The following is a 25,967-nucleotide window of genomic DNA, read 5'->3' as shown; positions in this document are numbered from 1 at the left end:
AATTAATGCCCACACGGCCAGCTGTTTTCTTTTCTACCCCGCAAAGAAAACACTCCGTATCCACCCGGAAAAAGTCCATTTTCTGCCACTTTTCACCCCTAGCAGAATGCTAGTACGCCCCCATGGCATCCTCAAAGTCTTATTTCAAAGTGTACGCAAGTGTCGATCGCAAATCCACCAACTATCATCAAACTGCAGAAGCCCCACCGCAAAAAGTGAGGTTATATTGAAGAACTCCCGATGCCTACACACCTCGCCAATATCCCGGAGTTGGTGGGAAAAAGATCGCAAAGGTGGCTACAATTTCACCCGTGCCAGTGTCTCCCGGAAACAAATGATCCTCGATGGACTCAAAGAGCTAAAAACAGAAATAGCCCTTTGGCAACAAGAAGTGCGAGAGAAACTCGAGTCTGATCCCATCCTCATCTATCGACCAGGCGAAGTGGACGTAAAATTTCAATTTCATCAACCAAAAGACCTAGAAAAGTGGGTGTGCACCACAGATTCCGATCATAGTGAAGGCTACAGCAAAGCCAGTTTTGATATCAGTCCATCGGGATATGGACTGTTCCATGGGACTCTCTGCAATAGGGTACCCATCGATGGGAAGATCAAGAGGTCAGGCTATGCCAATATCAGCAGTATGCGTGCGAGGAAGAGTTTCAAACGCGATTCCTACCACGATTGGCATCCCTACAATATGCTCGTGATGAGAATCCGAGGAGACGGACGGAGCTACCTGATCAACATCGCCACAGAAGGATACTTCGATGTACTCTGGAATGATGTCTACCATTTTGCCCTGTACACGAGAGGAGGACCATACTGGCAACACGTTCGGGTAAGATCTTACAGAAATTCTGTTTAAAAATTAACCCTCTAACGGTGTTTTCTTTAACATGCGAAAAAAAGTTCTAAAACAATATTTTCTAGGATAATTATGCCCAACGCACAATAACTTTTGTTTAGTAAACATGTTTTTGACGTTTTAATGAGAGTGAGTGAGATCTAGATCTAGTCATTTCGCTCACTCTCACAAATATTTTGAAAACATGTTTACAAACGAAAATTATTGTGCGGTGAGCATTATGCTCAACGTACAATAACTTTTGTTTGTAAATATGTTTTCAAGATTTCCTATGAGAGTGAGCAAGATGACTAGATCTAGGTCTCACTCACTCCCATAGAAATGTCAAAAACATGTTTACAAACAAAAGTTATTGTGCGTTGGTCATTATGATCCAATAAAGTCGAAAAAAACCATCCATTCTTCATTATCTCTTTTAGTTTAGGCGCTAGGTGAGAAAATATAAATTTTTTTTTTGAAACTCTTTTTGCTTCTAAAATTCACATTTTTAGTTTTATCAATTTTTTTAAATAAAATATACAAAGTAGAACGACATATCTTTTAGTAAAAAATAAATTTATTTTAGTCAGATAACTTTAAATCGGTATTTTTATGGAAATTGGAAATGAGTTTTTTTGAACAAATTTTTTTTGTTGCTTTTTCTCTGACCTGTCACACAAAACTGGGAATAGCAACAAAACGAAGAGTCAAAATGAGTTCAAACTTTCAAGAGATGTTTATAAGACTATTACCGAGGACACTATAGCACTTTTAAATAAATAAAACCTTTATTGTCGCTGTAAATGTGATTTTTGTGAAGACGGCCTGGAGGCGGTCTTACCCGTTAGAGGGTTAACTCCTGCTAAAGGGGAATTCTGTAACAATATGACAATGTCATATGACAAATTTTGGTGGTTAAATTTGGAAGCAGGACAAGAGGACCTTCGGTGAGCATCGAATGGCCATTACAGCTCTACAAATTTCTCAATGCTTGATATGAGTCACATTTTCGAATAATTTTGCCAAATTTACCACATAAAAATTCTAAATTTACCATATGACTTTGTCACTCTTACAGAATCCACTTGCTTTAGAGATAATTAACCAGAAAATGGAGAAAACTGTGATAGAAAGTAACTTGCAGTTTTAGGAAAGGGTTGAATATTTAGTTCGAGTAGTGAAACGAATCGCAAAGTACGATAATGCTGAACCTTAGACCTTGAGCTTTTCAAAAATTGATAGACCATAATTTATGAACGCTATTTAAAAAAAATGGAATATTGCAAATACGTAAGATTACCGATTATAATAAAATCGAAAAAATAAAATCGATCTGATAATTTTGAAAATAGATTTATGTCACCTTTAGATCCGAAAAATTTAATCAAAACCAAAGTTATATCAGTTTTCTCTCTCAAATGTCTTGCCTAATGTCGATACTTATTTTTCTTTTTTTTGAACGTCAAAATAAAGTCAATTTAGTTCAATCCAAGTTTGAATGCGAAAGAGTGAGATAGACATGCAAAACGTTTTAAAAAGAAAGTAATAAGAATTTTGATTTCATAGAATTTTACCGATTTAAAAATTCTAACAAAATCCGAGGCAATACATTACAAGTTTATTTAATTTATTTCATTTAAATTAATTAATTTTGCCACATCTTTTAGGTTGAGAAAATTTCATGAACTCAAAATTCGCATCCTTTTTGTTCTCAAATGTATTGTTTTTTAGACTATCTTACTCTACTTATTCTTGCAAACATCACGACAAATTTTATTTAGATTTTCTTACAATTTCTTAATAATTGGCGCAGACACACCTTTTCAATTGGGTGAAATTCAATCGATTGAAATTTTACTTCTTACTCTTTCGAACTGAAATCAGATATGTGTTTGTCTCTTTCTCTCAAATGAAAACTGATGGCGCTGGCACACCTTTTCAATTTAGTGAAATTCAATCGATTGAAATTTTACCTCTTACTCTTTCAAACTGAAATAAGATATGTTTGTCTCTTTCTGTCAAATGAAAATTGAAATTTCAATTTCATTTTCAATTTCAATTTGAAATTTAATTTGACAGAAAGAGACAGCTGTATCTGATTTCAGTTTGAAAGAGCGAGAGGTAAAATTTCAATCGATTGAATTTTTTACTAAATTGAAAAGGTGTGCCAGCACCATAAGTGATAATTTTCTAAAAAATCTTGATTGATAAGAAATTACAGAAGGTCAGCCTTAGGTCTGAAGCCCGTATAACACTTTAGGATCAGGAACTACACTAAAAGGTTTTTGCATAAATTGACTTTACTCTGAAACGGCCAAATTTTACGTACTAATCTCTAAGTTCTAAGAATACCTTGGATCTATTTCGGTATTGACATTTTTAATTTAGTTAAGATGTTAGTTAAGGAGGTAATACCGGCTTCAGACCAGTTTACCTCATTTCACGAAGATCTCAAAAATCTAAAAACCGAGCAATTTTATTGATTTTTCAAAATCTAATGTATAATTTGTTCTTAATATTCAATCCTAAAATTGAATTTCTCCAAATTGTGTCCATCCGGAAGTCAAACAAGAATGATTTGCAATAAATTAAGTCACATTTAAAAATATCTCTTACGCTTACCCAATAAAGTTATTTCTATTGATTATTGAACGATTGAGCGTAATTATCTTACACAACTTACAGTTATTTAGTTAAGAATTCAGGTCGATTCAGGTATCAAAGTGGAGTTATGCTGGACATAACCTTAAAAGGGGAAAAGAACTTCCCAGCGAGCACAGTTAGCTGAAAAAATAATGCTTTCTAACCTGAGAAAAAAGAGGCTGCGATTACCTTTTTTTCGTCATAACTTTAACACTTTGGGTGTAAAAATATATCAACATTTTTTAATGTTAATTTTACACCTTTTAAGGGTAAAATCAATATGGAGGAAGGGTAACTTTAACCCATAATACATATAAAAAGGATAATATTTACACAGATTTCGGATCAATACTGCAGGGTAAAATTAACATTTCCGGAATGTTATTTTGACTTTTTCGTATTTCTCTCAGTGTACGTATTTTTGCTGAGTCGTTCAGCAAAAATATTTCGATCGGCCAGCAGTTTTCAAACAAAAAGTGCTAACCGGAAAGGAAATAACACTGCCTCATTAGTGTCGTTTTAAGGTTAGCAGAATTCAGCTGAAAATACATACATTTTAAGCTGAATTGAAATCGGTTAGCATTTGGTGCTGGGTTTTACAAAATTAATATTGAATCGATTGAATCATTCCTTCTAACGATTTTTCAAGGTTACGGATTAATCAGTTCTTAGTAGGCGTTTTTCTCAACCGATTGAGATAATTTTGGGTCCGTTTGAAAGGTCTTGGAATCCCGAACAAAACTGAATCGGGATTGAGCGGTATTAGTTAATTTTATTTATGCCCTAGACACACTTACGATTTAAACAGACAGTGGAAAATGATGGACATGAAATGTATCCATTATTTTAAACATTATTATGCTAAGCCGTCTCTCGGCTAGTCCTCAGGTCTGTCAAGGTCCTTAACTCTTTAAGACGTTAGTTAAGAAGGTAATACCGGCTTCAGACCAGTTAAGCCAGACCAGTTTACTTTTCCAACATTTAATCACGATTTAAGTTTATTCTTTTAGAGATTTTAACCATTTCTTGGGCTGTTTTCATTAGTTTTTCATCACTATATATTAAAAAATTACTTGTTTTAACTAATTTGAATGTTATTTTTTTTTAAAAAAATTAAGAAATTAGCGAAAAACTAAGAAAATGTGGGAGCATCCCGCATGCAAAGAACTGAACATTCTAAAACTCGCACACTAACGCAAAACCGCATCAGCAGGCTGTCATACACGCTCACTTTCCTATCCATATTCAGAGCAGCATGGCAGAATTCAGTTGAAAATACATAATGTTTTCAGCTGAATTGAATTCGGTAAGCATTTGGTGCTGGGTTTTACAAAAATAACCTTGAATCATTCCTTCTAACGATTTTTCAAGGTTACGGATTAATCAGTTCTTAGTAGACGTTTTTCTCAACCGATTGAGATAATTTTGGGTCCGTTTGAAAGGTCTTGGAATCCCGAACAAAACTGAATCCGTTTTGATCGGTATTAATTAATTTTATTTATGGCCTAGACACACTTACGATTTAAGCGGAGAGACGACTTAGTGAAAAATGATGGAAATGAAATTTAACCATTATTTCAAACATAATTATGCTAAGCCGTCTCTCGGCTAATCCTCAGGTCTGTCAAGGTCCTTATCGCTTTAAGGACGAGAGAGTCAAAAATTAGGGGTCAGAAAAAAAAGCACCTTTTCTGACTTTAGAGGAAAACCGAACTTTAGAAGGCCATAGGGAAAATTGCTCTAATAAAGTTGAGATAAAACTTTTCATTCGTTTTTCAGGTGCCCTTCTCGAAGTTCTTCCTAGGCTCTAAGGGACGTGTCCAGGACAAGCAGGGCCCCATTTCTCTGGAGCATGTCACTCAAATAGGATTTACCGTTGATTCCCGGCACGATTGCGAAGGACCCTTCAGCCTAGAAATCGACTACATTGGCTGCGAATTTGACCCATTGCACACGGAAAAGTTCGCCTATGAAATGTACAAACAGGACAAGTACATTGTGGGCACGTAGAATCGGGGAAATGAGTAAAAGATTGTGAATATGTGTAGAAAATGTGTGAATATATTTACAAGCAACTCCTAGAATAGAACTCTAAATCCGTGTTTTATTAGTTTCCGGGGCGCTTCCGGAAGATCTTGTAGGTATCCTTGGCCATTAGGTAGCTCACAGCTGCTGCAACGGTTGTGGCTCCAGTCACATACCACAATCCATGGAGCATCGGGTGATCTGCAAAGGAAATGTCTTGCAGGTTTTCTCTTCTGACCTTTCCAGGAAGATTTTGAGAGATACTCACCGACATAGTCCCAAACAGGAGCCCCAAGACTCGTGGCCACGGCAACCAGTTGGACAACAGTGTTGACTTTGCTGATGAAGGTCGGAGCGAGTTGGGCAGTTGCATGAGTTACATCAAAGTACCTCGACAGGGTTTTCTGGAAGCACCAGGAAAATCATGAGGAGGCATAAGGATCATTCTGAAAAACAAATTACCGGTGGCGGAAGACTCTTGTAGCGAATAATGAAGCCAGCACCGATTAGAAAAACATCCCTGAAGAGAATTGTGGCAGTGAGCCAAATGGGCAGAAGGCTGCAGTAGCTCAGGGAAATGACCAAGGATCCCATCAGCAACTTATCAGCCATGGGATCAAGAAAACTCCCAGCTTTACTCATTTGCGATGGCCAATTGCGAGCAATAAATCCATCCAGCTGCCAATTCCGGAAATATTATTCTTCCTAGTCAAAAGGAATTCTCCTGTCAAAATTACTCACCAAATCACTGATTCCTGCAGCCACAAGTAATCCAATGGCAAAGGCAAAATCCTCCTGGATGATCACATAGCCCAAATAGGGTGCCAAAACTCCACGCATCACGCACAGAAGATTGGGAATCGTCATAATATTTTCCTTCTCAATAACTTCCTCCATTCTCTCCCGGACCTTTGTCCGGCGATCTCGCAAATCCTGCACCAACACATTCTTTCGCTCCAACAATATCTCCCTCTTCTGCTCCAGCACATCCTTAATCAACTCACGTCCCTTGATGGCTTTGTGAATCTCCTGGAAGTGCACATTGCCCCGATTCTTCTTTAGTTCCTCCTCCTCCGCGAATTTCGCAATTGACCACTGCTTGGACGTTGTTACACTGTATCTGGTGCCAGGTGGAAAGGACCAGCACGCACTTGGTCCTCTCCGCACCACACTGGACACCCATACTTGGCAAAATGTGGAAATTTGTGGAATTTTTTGGGGAATTCGCATCATTTTGGCAGGTCAACAAGAGACATCCTAAAACAAAAACACAGCAAAATTTTTCTTATCTCACAACGTCACACGGCACTTTTTTCACACTTGTCTTCACCATTAAGCAGATATTTTGATTTTTTACTTGTTTTCACATTTAGCTATTTATATAACAGTCGATAAATGAATTTATTTTCTCGTCACGCCGCTTTATCCACCCCTCGGATTTTTTCTGTAAACACGCATTTTCAACATGGACGCAACAATGCCCACTTCGATACGGTGTGAAGTTTGTCACAAGTGCGAGTGGGCATTAATTTTCTCTGACTTCCGGATACCGCGCTTCATTTGGCAAAAATGCCAAAAATCATCACTCAGAAAGATAAATTACGTGAAAAATAATTGATACACAATTTTACAACGTGTGCAATCTGTGCAATAGTAAATATGACAGATTGCCTGTGTGTTCAATATCATTTTTTGTCTTTTGAGCCGAAGAAAACTGACATGGTCCTCTCTCATTTTTGAGTCCTAAACAAACCTCTTTAGCAAGCAGTTTTACAATGGATGTTTTATCCGCAAGATCCTATAATTGAGCTATCCATATGTCTAAAAGAACATTTACCTTAGTAATCCCTTTCAACGAAAGAACGAATTATTTTGTTCTGGGTCACAAGGGCACACAGATAGCCTGGGAAATAAGATTGCGAACAGGCTATTGAAACTCGATAGGAAAAGGACTTTCATAGAACCAGAACTTCTGATAGGGGTACGCAAGGAAACAAAGAATGATCAATTCAACATTGTTCTTAAGGAACTACATAACTAACAGCAGGCAGTGCCGGATTTAGGTGGGTTCCCCAAGGCTATGGCACCGGGCCCCCACATTTTAAGGGTCTCCACATTTAAGAAGTTTACTATAGTCACAATGGCCACAAAATAAAAATTATTCCAAAAAAAACTACAGTTTAACCTGCTTTAAGTATTAACGATCATCGATTAGCATTTAATATACAAAAATTTAAAAAAAAATGTTGAAACGGCTTGCATTTTGGAAAAGGTTTTCCTTTTTTTCGTCCTAAGGGCCCCACTCAAAATCGTTATTTTATTCATAATATTGTTAAGAATCGCTAAATACAACAAGAAAAAACAAATAAAACAAAGTGCTCAATCCCAAAAGTAGTTTCGCGTAATTTACTCACATTAATAAAGTTTTTTAATGGTCTCTAACTTATAGAGAAATGCATTGTGATCTCGGGTTTTAAAATTTCTTTTTTGCATATTTTTGTATTCTATATTTTTGTTAAATATACTTAGATAACTGTTTTGAATCAGAGTTCAAATAACTCAAAATTTCAATGATATTATATTTCACTGAAGTTGTCTGATTCAAGTGGCAGATATAGGGGGTAGCAAAGAGACAATTTTGACGGGGCCTTTCCCTTGAACAGCTCTCTTAAATAAATTTGTAAATACGTTTTTTTTTAAGTTTATAAGACACCTAAGACACTTAATTTTATCTATTGGATCCACTGAGCCTCTTTAAGATCAGTATTTTAACCATACATTGGTTTAAATTATTCAATTTTTTTGCAATTCAACTCTAAGTAAAAGAGATTACAAACCAGTCATTTTTATTGTAATTTGAAACTTTTTTAACTTTACTGAACAAATTTTTATTTTGAGAAATCGTGATTTTAGAATCTCAATATGGGAAATAAATTAAATATTTACAATTTTAAGCCATCTAATATTAAGGCCTCTACACATTGGGAGTAATTTTTATCAAAAAATTCCATTTTTTTAACAGAATTCTGATGTTTCCACCTACAGCGCTTCAGGCAATTTCCTTCAAAAAAGCAATTTTTTAAGAAAATTGCTCCCAATGTGTCGAGTAGAGGCCATACCTGACCTCAAAAATTTAAATCACATTATAGTATTTTTTACATGTTTTGCAAACTTAATTTTTTTACCAAATTCTTGTGCAAAACCTAATTTTCAAAATCTTCAAAATATGCTTTTAAAGGTTTTTTGGGTAAAATTTTGACCATCTTTTCTCAAAGGAAGGTACGATGTCGCCTTCAAAGAAGTATTAGGGAATATCTCGCTAAAGCTTTCCTCATTACGTTTTAATTTTAAACGTTCCAGAATTTTTTTTAGAGAAATGTTCTCGTTTGGGCCTTTCACCTGTATCTGCAACTGTCATATTATAGGCAAAAAACCGAGGGATTGTACTGTTTGCCATTTTTTTCGATAGAGTTCGAGTCGTTTCGAGTAGTAAATTATATTATATTATAGAATATTTTATTTAGCTACTTTTTGTACATTTACAAAATAATTACATTGTAAGTGTTCCAAATCATTGATTTGCTTCAACTTTAATACATTGTTAAGAATATTTGAATTGTATTAAGAGATAAAAGATTAAGAAAAAATAAATTAAGCACAAGGTAATATGGTGCTTACAGATTTAATAATTCGAGTAGTAAAAGAAAAGTCGTAGGTCTCACGTAAACTTAAAGTTGCTTAAATTTACCTGTAGCATTGAATAACGATATATATTTTATAAAATTTTAAAGTTGCGATTTTAGGGGTCCCCACAAATGGGCATTGGGCCTCCACATTTCTAAATCCGGCCCTGTCAGCAGGAGATGCATAAAGGCTCTTCTTGAAAATTCAAAAGTGATGTTATTTACATGATATTGGCTGAATGTCTATGTATGTCATCATGGGGGCACCTAAATAATTATAAAGGGAAATTGAAGAAGTTAAAGTGCCACGCATTTTTCACTTCATGAGAGTGAACCGTCCACGGCGACTGGTGCTCACTCTCTGAAGACTGAGGACAGTTACCTAACAGTAAGAGCCTTAAAGCAACATTTCAGAACCCATAAGGATAGTACGGGTTGGGGATGTCAAAGAAATAAAGGATTAGAATTGGTGGTGTACGGCCGTCGACTGTGTTGACATGTGTCGAATAGGCTATATGCTCTACACATATAATTTAAGATGGGATTTGCTTACAGCCCAGATCACAGATGGCAAAGCTGTATATGAAACAGTAGAGCACTTTCAAAGAGATTATCCATGTCCATATTACATGTAATGGTATATTTTCACGCATCACATTTGAACAAAGGCACCATAAATTTTAAGGGCTTTCAATCTAGGGGAATTCTGTATCAATATGACAAAGTCATATGACAATTTTTCGTGCTAAATTCGAGTGTAGAATAACATTAAAATCAAGTGTTCACCAAATGACTATTACTAAGGGATCTATGAAGCTCTTAGTAACCCATATGAAACGAATATTCGATTACTTCCTCTGAATTTACTATTTGAAAAGTTTTAAATTTGCCATGTGACATTGTCATACTGTTACAGAATTCTCCTACAGGACCGAGTGATTTACTCAACATCTGAATCAAAACATTCAAGTAGTGATTCTCTATAGAGAATCACATATACTTATAGAAATGCAGAGCTCATTACCCTCTCAAAATGGCTGAATCTTTTCCTCTTGGAAGTTCTACATATCTTAGGTCTAAAGTCGGTATTAGCGGTCTTATACAAAAGCACATATGAGGATTTATGATCATTCGAGGAGAGTTGGAAGAGTGGGAGAGGTGGACCACTTCGCCTCCTACCTACACCCTATGCACGATCTCTATCTCTACCTAATTTGGTCTATTTGTGCCCTTCAACATTCTAATGAAAACCTCCAAGTTACAGCTTTCTCTTTAAAATTGTACGAGAAAATTGAAATTGAATTTTTTGGATGTCTGAAAAATGGCCAAAAATTTTTATTTCGCCATAAGAATACGTGTATTTGGGGTTCAAGAGAGATGAAACTTAATAGTTTTGGCAACACTTTCGGTGTGAATTTTGGTCAATGTTCTTCAAAATCTTTTCAAATAAATCTTAGAAATTATTTTCTCTAAATTTTTGGTAAGACTGACTTGATATACTCAGAGAAATTGCCATCGAAGTATATGAGCCACATATTCCACAAAATAAATCATTTATATACTGAAAAAATAAAAAAAAAAGTCCAATAAATTCAATGAAATAGTGTTCATGTCTAAAATAACTTCCCTCCTCCTATTCTAAATTAATAAAATAAACTATAAATATTTTGCTAAAATCAGGGGTGTTCCATCTCACCCTCACTTCTTTTGAGTACCTCAAAATGCAACATTTTTAAATCCTATTTTTAGAAGTGACTATTTTCATCTAGGCATTTCTAATATTGATATTTTAAATTTAGAGTCTTCAGATAAACCAGTGAGATTCGTTTTTGTCTCACATTCAAAACGTATCCGCAATATTGAATATAAAAAAGGTGTTCCCTCTCCTCGAATGACTATATCTCAAAAATTATTTAACAAATTAGCTCTCACAGTGGTAGGTAAATATGCATAATTGTGTGTGCATAATCCCGGGACCCCGAGTAATTTTTTTTAACGTTTAAACCGTTTAACCACTGAGGATCGTCATCATTCCTGATTTTTTGGTGGGCCTTATGCAATTGGACTTCAATTTGTTAGAAAGTTGTCATTTAAAAGGTATAAAGTTGTATAAGTATCATAGTCTAAGTAACACAAATTTTGTATTTAAACGTACGTTCCGTAGTATTCTTTCAAGGTTAATTGGTATACGATTCTAAAAAGGAAAACTATAACGTTCAACTAAATACGCACACTACCATGGATCCCGGCACATGACCCGCTGCAGATGATCTCAAACGAGCACACATGATCCTCAGCACACAACAAAAATTTTAAATAGTCAATTTCGTTTATAAAATCGATTCTTTTGATTTTCTTAACATTTTTTCGGATTAATATTTTTATGCATTTGTTTCGTAATAACACCTGAAATTGAAAGACAAATAGGTGCTTTCGTCATGTTTTTGCTTTGCATTTATACACGTTTTATTTAAATACACGTTCAATAAATCATACGATCAAAGCAAATCCCGATCCCCTGTATCAGTTGGATGTTGGATGTTTAGAGTTTAGATAATTTTCTCAGGTCAAAAACTTTACTTTTAAATCTTGTACAGAAATTTCAGAGTTTCTCAGAACGACACAAAAAAATATTAGGTTACTATTAATGTGTGGGAAGCAAACTTTTGACAAATTTTTATCTTTTCTTTTGCTCAATTAATTCTCTTTACCCACGTTAGATGACAAATTTGCCTATTTGCTAATTTTCTTACTCCAGAAGAAGCATTTCGTTTGCTTGTTTTCATTTTTTGTACAATATGAGAAACGTTGAAATATTATTAAACGTGTTTTGATGATTGTAAAAAAAAGATTTTTTTCTGCATAAATTATCTGGACCTACCACAATACTATTAACACGACATAAATTCTCACCTCACTATATCAATAAAAAATGTGTAGACTGAGAAGATTGATGACTGAAATTATCAGAATAATCTACCAATTATGCAAATTTGGAGATTTTAGGCTTGAATAGATGTAAAGTTTAGAATAGAATTACTGGCGTCCAATTTATAATCTGGCATCTGTTTAGAAGCCGTTGGTATAAAAGCAGGAAGGAAATTGTGAAAATAGACAGTTTAGTGGTGTCTTAACTATGAAGAAGATCATTTTAAAAGTGTTATGGACACTCTTTTGGTGTCTCTCCAGAATTGGCGGTTTAAAAAATAATAAAGTCGAAGAAATGTACTACTGGCGAGAAATTATTTACGAGGACTTACCTTTTAAAGGTAAGGGGTATTAATATTTGTGTGAATAGTGGCCCGCTAAAGACCGATTTGTGTTTCGCAGACAATCATTATATCGGACCGTATCCATACCATATTCCCTCAAATAATGAAGTTATCGGATTAGGATATCATGCCAAGAGTGGATTAATGTTAACAAGTGTAGGTCGTCTTCGACCTGGAGTTCCTTCCACTCTCAATGCTTTCTGCGTGGCTCATTACGAAAAAGGAAATAGTCCTCATCTATGGGGCTTTCCTAACTACGAAAAAAACACTCTGAACGCATCATTTTATGGAGAATTCTCAATTGATATTCGAAAGCTACCGACTGAAGATCGAAAGTATTCAGCTGGATACTACAACCATTTCTTCGTCGGTCTGAATCAAGCGGACTCAAAAGGGAAAACCTATAAAGATATTCGCAAATTGGAAGAATTTTCCATCATCAATACATATCGTCCTATTGTCGATAATCATTGCAATCGTTTGTTCATCATTGATACTGGAGTACTTCGTTATGGACCATCCCTGATCTATGATGTTCAGGACCCAGCAATAGTGGTCTTTGATTTACCCTCAAATGGTTGCGATCAAAGAAGATTCCCACTAATTCGACGCGTGGAAATACCTAAATATCTCTGGAATGATCCAGCCGGTTTTTCTTTCATCACACTTGATTATTCAAAGACAGGTTCCTGCGAAGATCTTCTTCTCTACATTCCAAATTTATTTGATCACAGTCTTACTGTGTATGATTACAAACGTGGTAGTTTCTGGTCCTTTAAGGATCCGTCGATGAGACCTATTCTCGCAGAATCAAGTCTGATTTTCCACCCAAACATACAATACGAAGTACAATTAGGAATAACAGATGTTGTTCTAGGATGGCCGGATAAGGTAGGTAATAGAAATGCTTACTACAGTCCTGGATCTAGTACGTCGGAGTACGTAGTTTCTACGAAACTTCTAAAGAATCCCAGGCGAGCATACAGGAATAATTCGGAAGAATTCAATCTCATTGGCTTTCGTGGATGTGATACTCAGAACTTTCATCAAACTATCGATCCATCTACGGGAGTAATCTTCTTTGGACAGATGCAATCAAAGAAGATACTCTGCTGGAATACCCAACGACACTTCAATCCTGATACAATCGGTGTAATTTATGAATCGGATGCTCTACAATTTGTGTCGGAGATTAATATGGATGCAGAGGGATACCTCTGGTTCCATTCCAGTCACCTACCGCTCATCTATCTCACTGATGATAAGCAACTAAATATAAATGACATCAACTCTAGAACGTTTCGTGTAAAGGCATCAGAAGCCATTGAAGGAACTGTTTGCGATGTTTCTGATGATTTCAAGTCCATTCATTGATTTTCAAAAGGTAGTAATGTTAGTAATGTGATTGAAATTGAATTTCGAAAATAGTATTTTAAAATTATTGACTACAATATTAATGTTTAATAAAGTGCAATTGTAATTCAGTGAGTTAGTCAAACATTTTCGATCGAATTCATGTCAACAGGGTGTACATTTTTAATATCCTTACGTGATTCTTATAAAGAATCACAAAAAACAGTTTAGTTGAATGTTCGTAAGACAGGATTTAAAATATTCTTTTAAGATCCTATTATAAGGCCGGCTTCAGACTAGAGGTTTATCCCAGTTCCCGTATGTCTCAAAATCCTAAATTGCGATCAATTTTATTGCTTTTCGTGAGCCTAGTAGGTCATTTGTTCTTAATAGTTCAATCCTAAGTTAAATTTTTCCAAAAAATCGTAATTGACAAAAAATTAGGGTAGTTAAGTCATATAGCTAAACCACAGGTATGAAGCCCGTATAATGCCGGCTTCAGACTGGAGGCCAAGCCCAGTTCCCTAATGTCTCAAAAATCTTAATAAACAAGCAATTTTATTAATTTTTCAAAATCTAATGAATCATTTGCCCTTAATATTCAATCCTAAACAACAATTTCCTAAAAAATCATGCTTGATGAGGAATTAGAAGAGTTAAGCCAGATAGCTAAGCCTTAGGTCTTAAGCCCGTATAAGGGAGGCAAGGGATAGCTCATTCCCATTTTTACTGACAAGGGTTTCAGGTTTCTCGAGTTTCACGTTTCTAATTATTTTGGGTTTCACGGGTTTCGCCAAGCGTTTCTCGGACATTTGGTAAGGGTTTCTTAATATGAGTCCCCTCTTACCCTATTTTTTTTATTTTAAAATTTATTTAGGTAAGATAAATTAAGAAAAAAATACAGTTTTTCATATTTTTAAACTAACCTACAATTCTTAGGCAATTTGAAATGTGCTGTTAGTTTGTGACATTCTTAAAACAGTGCTATATAGAAATGAATTCTAACAGTTTTCGAAGTACAGTGTGCGCTTTATTAAATATTCGGATTATTAGAAAACAAAATGACAGATATCCACTTCGTCTGGTGAACACGGATTAATACCTTTTTCGCTTTCTTTCAATTTTTATTCGCTACAATGTTTCGGGAATACGATCCCTTTCATCAAGTCTACAAAACGTTTTCAACAATATGGTTACACTTTTACAAAAAAAAAAAAAAAAATAAATGAAAAAACCAGATATTGCACTCCACCAGATCGTACAAAATCGAATTACTTCAATATTAAAAAGGATTTTATGAAATTGTTCAACGTTTTGAAAAGAAATATTATAATGCAAACCTTTTTTTTTAATTTTTGCAGGAATAAAATAAAAATTCTAAAGAAAGATTAATTAAAGACATTATCTGAAAACTCTTTCTTTTCATAATCCAAATTAAAAGACATACTTCATATAGATTTATTAATTTTCACTAGGGTTGAAGGAAATATGGCACTTTAAGAAATCATATCTTGAATTATAGATAGACACCCTATTTTGTATAATTTGGGATATGAAATTTGAACATTCATCCTTATAGAATAGGGAAGTTTAATAAAAAAACGTCATATTATTTGTATTTTGATAGATACAATAATAAACCCATTCCTTACCATCGTATTATACATCATACGCAAATTGAGTGATTTTAGACGATTTATTTCTGGGCAATTGATATCCGAATTGGTGTCGAGAATAGATTTTTAGTAACTTTCGTTCTTCAATTACAGTAGACTCTCTCAAATTCGGGCATATAGGACCGAAATGTCAGCCGAATTAGACAGAAATTCGGGCGACATGTGCATATAGATATTGAGTTTACACACTGATATATATCGTAAATTGCATGAAAATCCCTCAATAATGCAAAATCACATCAAAACTAAGACAAACCATGCTAAATTTGAGCATATTTGATTCATTTGATAATCATAATCAAACTTGAAAAATGACAACAAACTTTTTTCAAATGTAACCGCTGCCCGAATTAAAAAGTAGCCCGATCTTAAAAGAGCCGAATTTGCGAGAGTCTACTGTACTTGGAAAAAATAGTCCGACCAAGATGGAAATACATTTTGTTGTTCTATTCTTGCTTCGCGGAGAGTCATGCAAAATTTTTGCTCAAAATGGCGGACGGAAAATTCGACATCCCGTCGAATTTGTTAAAATTGGCCTTTATCTTCTATCCTGATTTGAATTCTGATTGCCAATTTGTGTTCTTGGATAGTTATTCTAGCTAAATCAAAAGAGTTTGTAATTAATTAATGTAAATAATTTAAATTCAGTAACCGTTAATACGTGTGTTTGAGAGCGGCTCCCTGCTCCCCCATAATAGATAATTTTTTTATTTTCAAAAAAATCATCTATTAATCTGTAAGAAAATAATTCCAAAATATGAAAACATTCTCTCTCAAGTATTTCTAGTACATTGACTGAATGGGTTAAATTTCAATATTTTGACGAAATTGACAATAGCTGCTTCTTGCCGACCAGGTGAACCTTCGACCCTATAGTTTTTGAGTTTTTACAACAATTTTACTTGAAATGGCTCATAAACAAAATTTCAAGTAGAAAAATCAATGCCTTCATAAGGTAAAACAACCTTACTACTGACTGGTTTTTGTTCTGAAATCAAGAATGTGTCAAGCGTTTATAAGGGAAGAGTACCCCGAATCGGAATGTTAAGAGACATGCTCGACATTCAGTTGAAAATTCAAGTCTCAAAATATTTTTTGGTATTTTTTTTGTATGCTAATCGGTTTATTTGTGATCCATTTAACTATAAATGTGCATTTGAATTTTAAAATTTTACTATAACTTTTTAAAAAATAGATTTAATTGCAACTTAGCACTCTGTACCTCGGATCGTCACAAATTTAATCAGGTGCCTCACGGAAAAATAGTTTTGTAAATTGAATTTGAACTAATGCACTGCATTCTTGTGAGAGTTAAATGGTAAAAAGTAGCTAATAATTTTTAAAAAATCATTGGAGATTGGTGCAAAAATATGGTAATAAGCTGACGATCCGAGGAAAACTGCCGATCGCTGGTACTCTTCCCTTATAGAACTTGCGACGACAGATTGTAAGACCAGAATTTGAGTGTTTTAGTTTTTTTAAGCGGCCGGTGGGCGTTTGCTAAATGTATTTGGTTTGGGAATTTTAGTGCATATAAAATGCAAATTTTGAAGCTTTCTGTTGATAAAGCACAAGTTTCATTAGTGCATTCAACAGACTATGAAATACATGAATGAGATTGAAAATCCATCCTCTCAGCGAATTACAAGAGTCGCTGAGAGGATGGAGTATAAAAGAAAGGAAACATGCTGCAAAAAGTCAGTCTTTATATGTCTTAAGAATGAAGAAGAGTGTTTCCTTAATATTTTTGGCACTTTTTGCGTGCTTCTGTGTTTCTGGAGGAATTAAGAATGGAGGAGTACAAAGTGTTTATTACTGGAAAAAAATTCTCTTTGAGAACCTTCCTTATCCTGGTATATAAAATAGGGTAGAATGGTCTAATTCAGAACCTGCTCCAAATGTTTTTTCTTGTTCTTTTTTATTAAAGCTCAACAATATGAATGGATTTTCGAGAGTGCAAAGAATCAGTTAATAAAATTGTGACATTGGATAATAAAATAGTAAAAATTTAAAACCGCGTTTATTAGAGAGAAGTGAGACACCTTTACAATGTGATATCTTCGAAATTTAAGCTTTTTTCTCCTATATTTTTAAAAGGAATTGAGGCTTATCATAAGACAATTTAGCTTCACAATTATTTCATGTAGCTAAAAAGTGTGATAGTGAGTTTCAGATCCGTTTAGGAGAAAAAGCCCTATTTCAAAGGCACCCTAATTCAAAGGTGCCCCACTTCCCCCTAAGAAAAAGTTATGTATTCCTATAGGGGGAAGTGGGACTAAGTGAGACTAAGCCATATCATAATGTAATTTAGCTTCTCAATTTGCTTGGTTAGCTAAATTATATCACGATAAGGCTTAATTTTATTTAAAAATAGGTGAAAAATCCCAATTTCAAAGGTATCCCACTTTCAAAAGTGCCTCACCTCCCCCTATAGGATTTTGAAAAATTCCTATTTTGAGCAGCGTCTGAATTAGACTACTCTACCTTACTCTTTTTGTAAAACTCTTCTAGATATCGCAATCGATAATATCTTATTTTTTAGCGAACACATTGATCGGAAAATATCCCTATTACATTCCCGCTCAAAATGACGTCAATGGAATTCAGTATCATACTCAGAGTGGATTAATGATCACAACAGTAGGACGAATTCGTCCTGGAGTTCCATCAACTCTCAATGCATTCTGTGTTGCTGATTATGATCCAGGAACTAGTCCTTATCTTTGGGGATTTCCAAACTATGAAAAAAATACTTTAAAGGCAGAATTTTACGGTGATAGTCGTACACCTCTATCAAGAGCCTCAAATTACTCAACAGGATACTTTAACTATTTCATCAAGGATACAGAATACGATAATTTCAGCAGAAGAAAAGTTAATAAGCAGCCCCAAATTAGTAATTTAAATGATTTCTTTATTATCTCGACGCATTTTCCTACTGTTGACAACCGATGCAATCGTCTTTATGTTTTGGATACTGGAACACTTCGCTACGGAGCAACTGAAGCTTATTTTGTTCAAAATCCAGCAATTTTAGTTTTCGATTTACCCTCTAATGGTTGTAAAAATAGAAAATTTCCGGTAATCCGACGTGTGGAAATGCCCAGTCATCTTTGGACTATATCTGTCGGCTTCACGTTTTTAACTGTGGATTACCAGACCAAGGGAACTTGTGATGATGTCTATCTTTACATCGCAAACGTTTTCGACAATAGCATAGTGGTTTACGATTATAAACTAGACAAGTTTTGGTCATTTACCGACCCATCTATGAAGCCAATATTAGCTGAATCAAATGTAGCCTTTAAACAAGTTAGTTACTATATTCCTATTGGAATAATGAACTTGGCACTTGGGTGGCCAGATAAATATGGTTATCGAAATGCATATTATGGTCCTGGAACAAGTTCAGTGGAATATGTTGTGTCAACAAAATACTTGAGGGATTACAGGAATGCTGTTTATAAAGATAATCCCAAAAAGTTCAAGGCCCTTGGATATAGGGGTTGCAAGGCAGTGAACTATAAACAAGTTTTTGACCTCTTTACTGGTGTGATCTTCTTTGGTGAAATTGAATCGAATAAAATACGATGCTGGAATACACAATTGCCTCTCAATCCGGATAATATTGGTGTAGTTTATGAAGCAAGTGAATCCGTATTTTTTGTAGATATGTTTATAAATTGTGATGGTTACTTATGGTTCATTACCAATCAACTTCCTATAATGTTTTTGACCGACGAACTTCTTAACATATCTGAAATCAACACTAAAATTTTCCGTTTAAAAGCATCCGAAGCTATCAAAGGGACTGTATGTGATATGTCTAACCGTTCCACTAAAAATGTGAAGTAAGATTAATTTTTGGTATTTCTTTTAATATCAAATATTGATGACTTATTATGCGTAAACACATCTGAAAAGAAGAGGAATGTTTTCTAATGTTATGTTTCTAAATTTCAGTCAAATTTATTGAGAAACTAAGGAAAAATTTAGTCATTACGAAGCTTGAGATCGTACGAAGCATGGGTACTATCCCCTATTATCTAGTAACAGATGTTGTTCTAGGGTGGCCAGATGATAAAATAGACAATAAAAATGGTTACTATAGTCCTGGATGTTCTTGGATCTAGTTGGTTTAAGTACGCATTCTCCATGAAAGTTCTTAAGAACCAAAAGCAAGTATATACTCGGAATAAACCAGTTTTAAATCGAAAGAAATAGAGTATTATGTGTTTGTATTTATAATATGGCTTCTGATTAAAAGAGTGGTAGTATTGTCAGAATTTGGCGATTTTATTGGGGTGTGCATAGTGTTTTATATTTTCTGATTCGGATATTCTTTCTGTATATAAATTTTAGCGAATAAAATGCAAATTTTTGGAGTTTTATATTGATAAAGCATATATACTTCACTAACGTATTCATCGGAGGTTGATTTTCACGAATGTGGTAAGTTCATTGGACATAAAACTCACCGAAACGATCTCTGACTAGAGTATAAAAGAAAGGAAACATGCTGGAAAAAGTCAGTCTTTATATGTCTTAAGAATGATGAAGAGTGTTTCCTTAATATTTTTGGCACTTTTTGCGTGCTTCTGTGTTTCTGGAGGAATTAAGAATGGAGGAGTACAAAGTGTTTATTACTGGAAAAAAATTCTCTTTGAGAACCTTCCTTATCCTGGTATATGAAATACTCTTTAAAAGCTTTCTAGACATCGCAATAGATAATATCTTTTTGTAGCGAATACATTGATCGGAAAATATCACTATTACATTCCCGCTCAAAATGACGTCAATGGAATTCAGTATCACACTCAGAGTGGATTAATGATCGCGGCAGTGGGACGAATTCGTCCTGGAGTTCCGTCAACCCTCAATGCTTTCTGTGTTGCTGATTACGACAAAGGAACCAGCCCCTATCTTTGGGGATTTCCAGATTATGAAAAAAATACTTTAAAGGCAGAATTTTACGGTAACAGTCGTAAGTTTGTATCCAGGAATTCAAATTACTCAGCCGGATACTTTCACCATTTCTTCGAGGATACAGAATACGATGATCCACGCAGAAGAAAAGTTAACAAGCGTCCTCAAATTACTAATCAGAACGATTTTACCATTATCTCAACGTATTTCCCAACTGTAGACAATCGGTGTAACCGACTTTATGTTGTGGACACAGGAAGTCTTCGCTATGGAGCATCTGAAGTTTACTTTGTTCAAAATCCAGCAATTATTGTTTTTGATTTACCATCTGATGGTTGCGAAAATAGAAATTTTCCGGTAATCCGACGTGTGGAAATTCCCAGTCATCTTTGGACTATTTCTATCGGCTTTGGTTTTATAACTGTGGATTACCAGACTAAGGGTTCTTGTGATGATGTCTATCTTTACATTTCAAATATATTCGACAATAGCTTAGTAGTTTACGACTATAGACTAGACAAATTCTGGTCATTTACCGATTCATCTATGAAGCCAATATTAGCTGAATCAACTCTCAACTTTAAAGACGATAGTTACTTAATTCCACTTGGAATATCGAACTTGGCCCTTGGATGGCCAGATAAATATGGTTATAGAAATGCTTACTACAATCCTGCTTCAAGTTCGGTAGAATATGTTGTGTCAACAAAATACTTGAGGGATTACAGGAATGCTGTTTATAAAGAAAATCCCAAAAAATTCAAAGCCCTTGGATACCGAGGATGTAAGGCAACGGACTTAAAACAAGTATTTGATATTTTTACTGGTGTGATCTTCTTTGGCGGAATGGAATCGAATAAAATTCAATGCTGGAATACGCAATTGCCTCTCAATCCGGATAATATTGGAGTAATTTATGAAGCAAGTGAATCAGTATTCTTTGCAGATTTGTCATTAAATTGTGATGGATACCTATGGTTTCTTACTAATCAACTTCCTTTTATGTTTTTGACCGAAGATCTTCTTAACATATCTGAAATCAATACAAAAATTTTCCGTGTAAAAGCGTCCGAAGCTATCAAAGGGACAGTGTGTGATATTTCTAATCAATCCTCTAGAAAACAGAAGAAAGAGAAGTATTTGATATCTCTTTAAATTTAAAATTCGTTTTATCCTAAATATATGCGAAGGATGGTGATTCATTAATATGCAAATACATGCAAAGGCGTATGTTAAGAAAGATCTGAGGAACATTTTTTAAACTTATATATAAGATACAAGAATACAAAAATATGTGAAATAGACAGATATATTTGAATAAAGAAAATAAAAAAAGAAAATCTATGTTTGGTATTCTTTGATAGTATTCAGCATTTCTTGTCTCAAAAATGCAAATTTTATTGGTAATTTGAGAGTTTTCTTGTATGCTAAAATTGTACATAAAATAAAAAAAAATCTATCTGGGTGATATTTGTTAGAATTTTATTCAAATTATACAAAACTTTGGAGTATAAAAGCAAGAGAACATTCACCTAAAGATCAGTCTGCTTGAAACTTTAAAATGAAGAACAGTGTTTTTTGTGTATTTTTTGCACTTTTTGGGTGCTTTTGCTTAGTTAGTGGATATCAAAGCGAAGTAGAAAATGTCTATTACTGGCGTGAAGTGCTTTATGAGAATCAACCTTACTCCGGTATAATATAATTTGGAAAGCATTAACAAATTGATACTGAAAGGCATATCTTTTGCAGATTATACCCTAATTGGAAAATATCCCTACCGTATACCTGGTAATAACGACATCACTGGAATTGAATACCATGCAAAAAGTGGATTAATGGTCACAACAGTAGGACGAATTCGTCCTGGAATTCCGTCAACTCTCAATGCTTTTTGTGTTGCTGATTATGACAAAGGAACTAGTCCTTATATTTGGGGTTTTCCTGATTACGAAAAAAACACACTGAAACCAGAATTTTACAGAGATTCCTTTTATGATAGTCGAAATCTTTTGAACAAGAATCACAATTACTCAGCTGGATATTTTAATTATTTCTTCGGACATACTGAAGTGGATACAAGTAGAAAAGGATATTACAAACGTCCATACAATTATTATCAAAACACTCAAGATTTCTCAATTATCTCAACATATTTTCCAAATGTGGATAATCAATGCGATCGTCTTTTTGTTCTGGATACTGGAGTATTACGCTATTCAGCAACCGAATTATACACAGTTCAAAATCCAGCTATTATTGTCTTTGATTTGCCTTTCAATGGTTGTTATGATCGAAACTTCCCAGTAATTCGTCGGGTAGAAATTCCCAGTCATCTCTGGACAATTGCTTTTGGTTTCACATTTATTAGTTTTGATTACAAGCCTAAAGGTTCTTGTGATGACGTGCTCCTTTATATCACAAATATCTTTGATAGCAATATCATTGTCTATGACTACAAAAAGGGTGATTTCTGGTCTATTTCGGATCCATCAATGAAGCCAATTACCGCTGAAGCAACGCTAACATACAGAGGGGTTAGTTATGTAATCCCAATCGGAATAATTAATGTAGCCCTTGGATGGCCAGACAAGCATGGATATAGGAATGCTTATTACGCTCCTGGATCGAGTTTGGCAGAATATGTCGTTTCTACAAAAGTACTCCAGGATTCTAAGGGAGTGTTTAACAAATACGATTCTAGTGAATTTACATTTATTGGATATCGAGGATGCAACTCCGAAAACTACAAACAAGTCTTTGACCCAAATACAGGTGTGATCTTCTTTGGTGAAATGCAGTCGAATAGAATTCGGTGCTGGAATACTCAGCTGCCTCTCAATCCAGATACAATTGGAATAGTTTATGAGTCAGATGAATCTGTATTCTTTGGAGATATGTCTTTGGATTCTGAAGGAAATTTGTGGTTCTTTACTAACCAACTTCCAATTATATTTAATAGTGGTGACCTTCTTGATATATCCGAAGTGAACTCAAGAGTTTTTCGTGTGAAACCATCTGAAGCAATAAAAGGAACTGTGTGTGATATTTCTTATCAATATTATTGATACAACTGGTCTTAGGCAAACTGTGTTTTCTTAGACAGTTTTATTTCTCGAAAAACCCATTTTTAATTTTAAATTCATTTGGAAAAATTAATTAATTACAAATAAATCTTTATCTACAAATTGTAAAATTATACTTGAAAAAATTAAATTGGTATATCTAAAACTGATAACCGAAATAAATTGTCACACCATTAGTAAATAAAATACCAAAAAAAGAAATGTATTATGTTTTTTTTCTTCGAGAAGTTCTTGACTTGGAAATGCAAATTTTATTGGCACTTTACAAGAATTTTAGTGATGTTGTTATTTATGGCAACACTCAATTTTTTAGACACACGGGATTTTTTGGAGTCTGTGAGTATAAAACCAAGAACATAACTCGCTGAAAGTCAGTCTTTTTGTGTCTTTAAAATGAAGAAGAGTGTTGGATTATTGTTACTTACAATTCTTGTAAGTTTTTACTTTGTAAAGGCTTATAAGAACAATGTGGAAAATGTTTATTACTGGCGTGAAGTGCTCTACGAAAATCTACCTTACTCCGGTATGATAATTTAATAAGGACTTGTATTATCTTGATAGTTTTAACACAAAGGACATTTTGCAGACGACACTCTTATTGGAAAATATCCTTATCACGACCCTGTCGCCAATGATATCACTGGAATTGAATATCACTCTCGAAGTAGATTGATGATAACAACAGTAGAACGTCTACGTCCTGGAGTTCCATCCACTCTCAATGCTTTCTGTATTGATGATTATGATCCAGGAACCAGCCCCTATCTTTGGGGATTTCCTAACTACGAAAAGAATACATTGAAACCAGAATTTTACGGAGAATCGTATTATGATAGTCGGGATCTTCTGAATGAGAATCACAATTACTCAGCTGGATATTTCAATTATTTCTTCGGTCATACTGAAGTGGATACAAGCAGAAAAGGATATTACAAACGTCCATATAATTACTATCACAACAGTGAAGATTTCTCAATTATCTCAATATATTTTCCGAATGTGGATAATCAATGCGATCGTCTTTTTGTTTTGGATACTGGAATATTACGCTATTCAGCAACTGAATCATACACAGTGCAAAATCCAGCCATTATTGTCTTTGATTTGCCTTCCAGTGGTTGCTATAATCGGAATTTCCCAGTAATTCGTCGGGTAGAAATACCCAGTCATCTCTGGACAAATGCTCTTGGTTTCATATTTATTAGTTTCGATTACAAGCCTAAAGGTTCTTGTGATGACGTGTTGCTGTATATCACAAATCCCTTTGATAGCATTGTCATTATCTATGACTATAAAAAAGACGATTTCTGGAGATATTCTAACCCATCAATGAAACCAATTACCGCTGAAGCAAATTTAAACTTCAAAGAGGCAAGCTATTTTATTCCACTTGGAATAATGAATGTGGCGTTAGGTTGGCCAGACAAGCACGGATATAGGAATGCTTACTACGCTCCTGGATCGAGTTTGGCAGAATATGTCGTTTCAACCAAGCTTTTACAAAACTCTAAGAAAGACTCGTATAAAACCAATTCTGATACACTAATTGGATATCGAGGATGCAAGTCAATGAACTTCAAACAAGTATTTGACTCATCAACAGGTGTGATCTTCTTTAGCGAGATGGAATCTAACAGAATTCGCTGTTGGAATACTCAGCTACCTCTAAATCCGGATACAATTGGACTAGTATATGAAGCAAGTGAATCTGTGTTCTACGGAAACATATTTTTAGATTCGGACGGTTATCTTGGGTTCCTCACTAATAATATTCCAGTTTTATACAATAGTGATGATCTTCTTGATATATCCGAAGTGAACTCAAGATTTTATCGTGTGAAAGCATCCGAAGCAATAAAGGGAACTGTATGTGATATTTCTTATGAACAATATGAATATCTAACATAATTATACAAATTTCCTTTTCTTTATTTTACTATTTAGGGTAAGTGTGCCAAATTTCGGCATAGTGGCAAATAAGCACTGAAGTCCTTAGTTTAAAATGCAATATTTTTAATTCATATTGATATTTCTTGTTACTTCCTTTTCGGGAGGGTTGTGTGGAACCTTGAAAACTATTTTATCATCTTTGTTTTCTTTAAATTACTTCCTAAAATATTGAAAAATTAATAAAAATGTGGACATTGCTTTGGGTAGTATTCCGACCACTTTGAGTGAAATATCGGCCGCCTTGCTTGTGACCACCTTTTGTGAAGCAACGGATAAAAAATTTCAAAATGTCATACGGAACGAGTTTAATATTTAGTTTAATACGTTTATATGACCCATAAGCCCTAAGATCTTCCGTGTAATTTGTCCTGAAGACCTGAAGAGTAGCATCTTAAATTTACGCGCACAATTTGTTTTACAATACAATTTAAATTCAAATTATACCTAAAATTTAAGGATTTTTGTTTTAATACATCCTAAAATGAATAAATATTTAAAAGCAAAATGAA

The 25,967-nt window shown here is 34.4% G+C and overlaps 5 protein-coding genes across 6 annotated transcripts; 4 read left to right on the top strand and 1 right to left on the bottom strand.

The window, feature by feature from the left end:
• Positions 1-3: 3 nt before the first annotated feature.
• LOC129798075 (complex I intermediate-associated protein 30, mitochondrial) lies at positions 4-5,586 on the top strand. The gene is made up of 2 exons (XM_055841043.1): positions 4-841; positions 5,270-5,586. Exons 1-2 carry the CDS (start codon positions 107-109, stop codon positions 5,498-5,500), a joined length of 966 nt encoding a protein of 321 aa, XP_055697018.1. The 5' UTR covers positions 4-106; the 3' UTR covers positions 5,501-5,586.
• On the bottom strand, positions 5,530-7,011 carry LOC129798076 (probable cardiolipin synthase (CMP-forming)). Of its 2 annotated transcripts, XM_055841046.1 has the most exons (5): positions 6,846-7,011; positions 6,257-6,772; positions 5,978-6,193; positions 5,784-5,919; positions 5,530-5,716 (listed from the first exon to the last, which is right to left on the bottom strand). In XM_055841046.1, exons 2-5 carry the CDS (start codon positions 6,746-6,748, stop codon positions 5,598-5,600), a joined length of 963 nt encoding a protein of 320 aa, XP_055697021.1. In that variant the 5' UTR covers positions 6,749-6,772; positions 6,846-7,011; the 3' UTR covers positions 5,530-5,597. The 2 variants fall into 2 exon arrangements, with proteins under 2 accessions (XP_055697021.1, XP_055697020.1); XM_055841045.1 differs by having other exon boundaries at positions 6,257-7,011.
• Positions 7,012-12,421: 5,410 nt separating this feature from the next.
• Positions 12,422-13,844, top strand: LOC129799512 (L-dopachrome tautomerase yellow-f-like). Its single transcript, XM_055843463.1, has 2 exons — positions 12,422-12,467; positions 12,529-13,844. The coding sequence occupies exons 1-2, from the start codon at positions 12,422-12,424 to the stop codon at positions 13,842-13,844; spliced, it is 1,362 nt and encodes a 453-aa protein (XP_055699438.1).
• A 6,192-nt stretch (positions 13,845-20,036) lies between these two features.
• On the top strand, positions 20,037-21,824 carry LOC129798045 (L-dopachrome tautomerase yellow-f-like). Its single transcript, XM_055840996.1, has 2 exons — positions 20,037-20,183; positions 20,244-21,824. Exons 1-2 carry the CDS (start codon positions 20,051-20,053, stop codon positions 21,578-21,580), a joined length of 1,470 nt encoding a protein of 489 aa, XP_055696971.1. The 5' UTR covers positions 20,037-20,050; the 3' UTR covers positions 21,581-21,824.
• A 427-nt stretch (positions 21,825-22,251) lies between these two features.
• Positions 22,252-23,709, top strand: LOC129798067 (L-dopachrome tautomerase yellow-f2-like). The gene has a single exon (XM_055841034.1). The coding sequence runs from the start codon at positions 22,261-22,263 to the stop codon at positions 23,488-23,490; it is 1,230 nt and encodes a 409-aa protein (XP_055697009.1). The 5' UTR covers positions 22,252-22,260; the 3' UTR covers positions 23,491-23,709.
• The last annotated feature ends 2,258 nt before the right edge of the window (positions 23,710-25,967 follow it).

Source organism: Phlebotomus papatasi, chromosome 1 (assembly GCF_024763615.1).
Source record: "Phlebotomus papatasi isolate M1 chromosome 1, Ppap_2.1, whole genome shotgun sequence".
Taxonomy (NCBI): domain Eukaryota; kingdom Metazoa; phylum Arthropoda; class Insecta; order Diptera; family Psychodidae; genus Phlebotomus; species Phlebotomus papatasi.
This window is presented reverse-complemented; position numbering and strand designations above follow the sequence as displayed.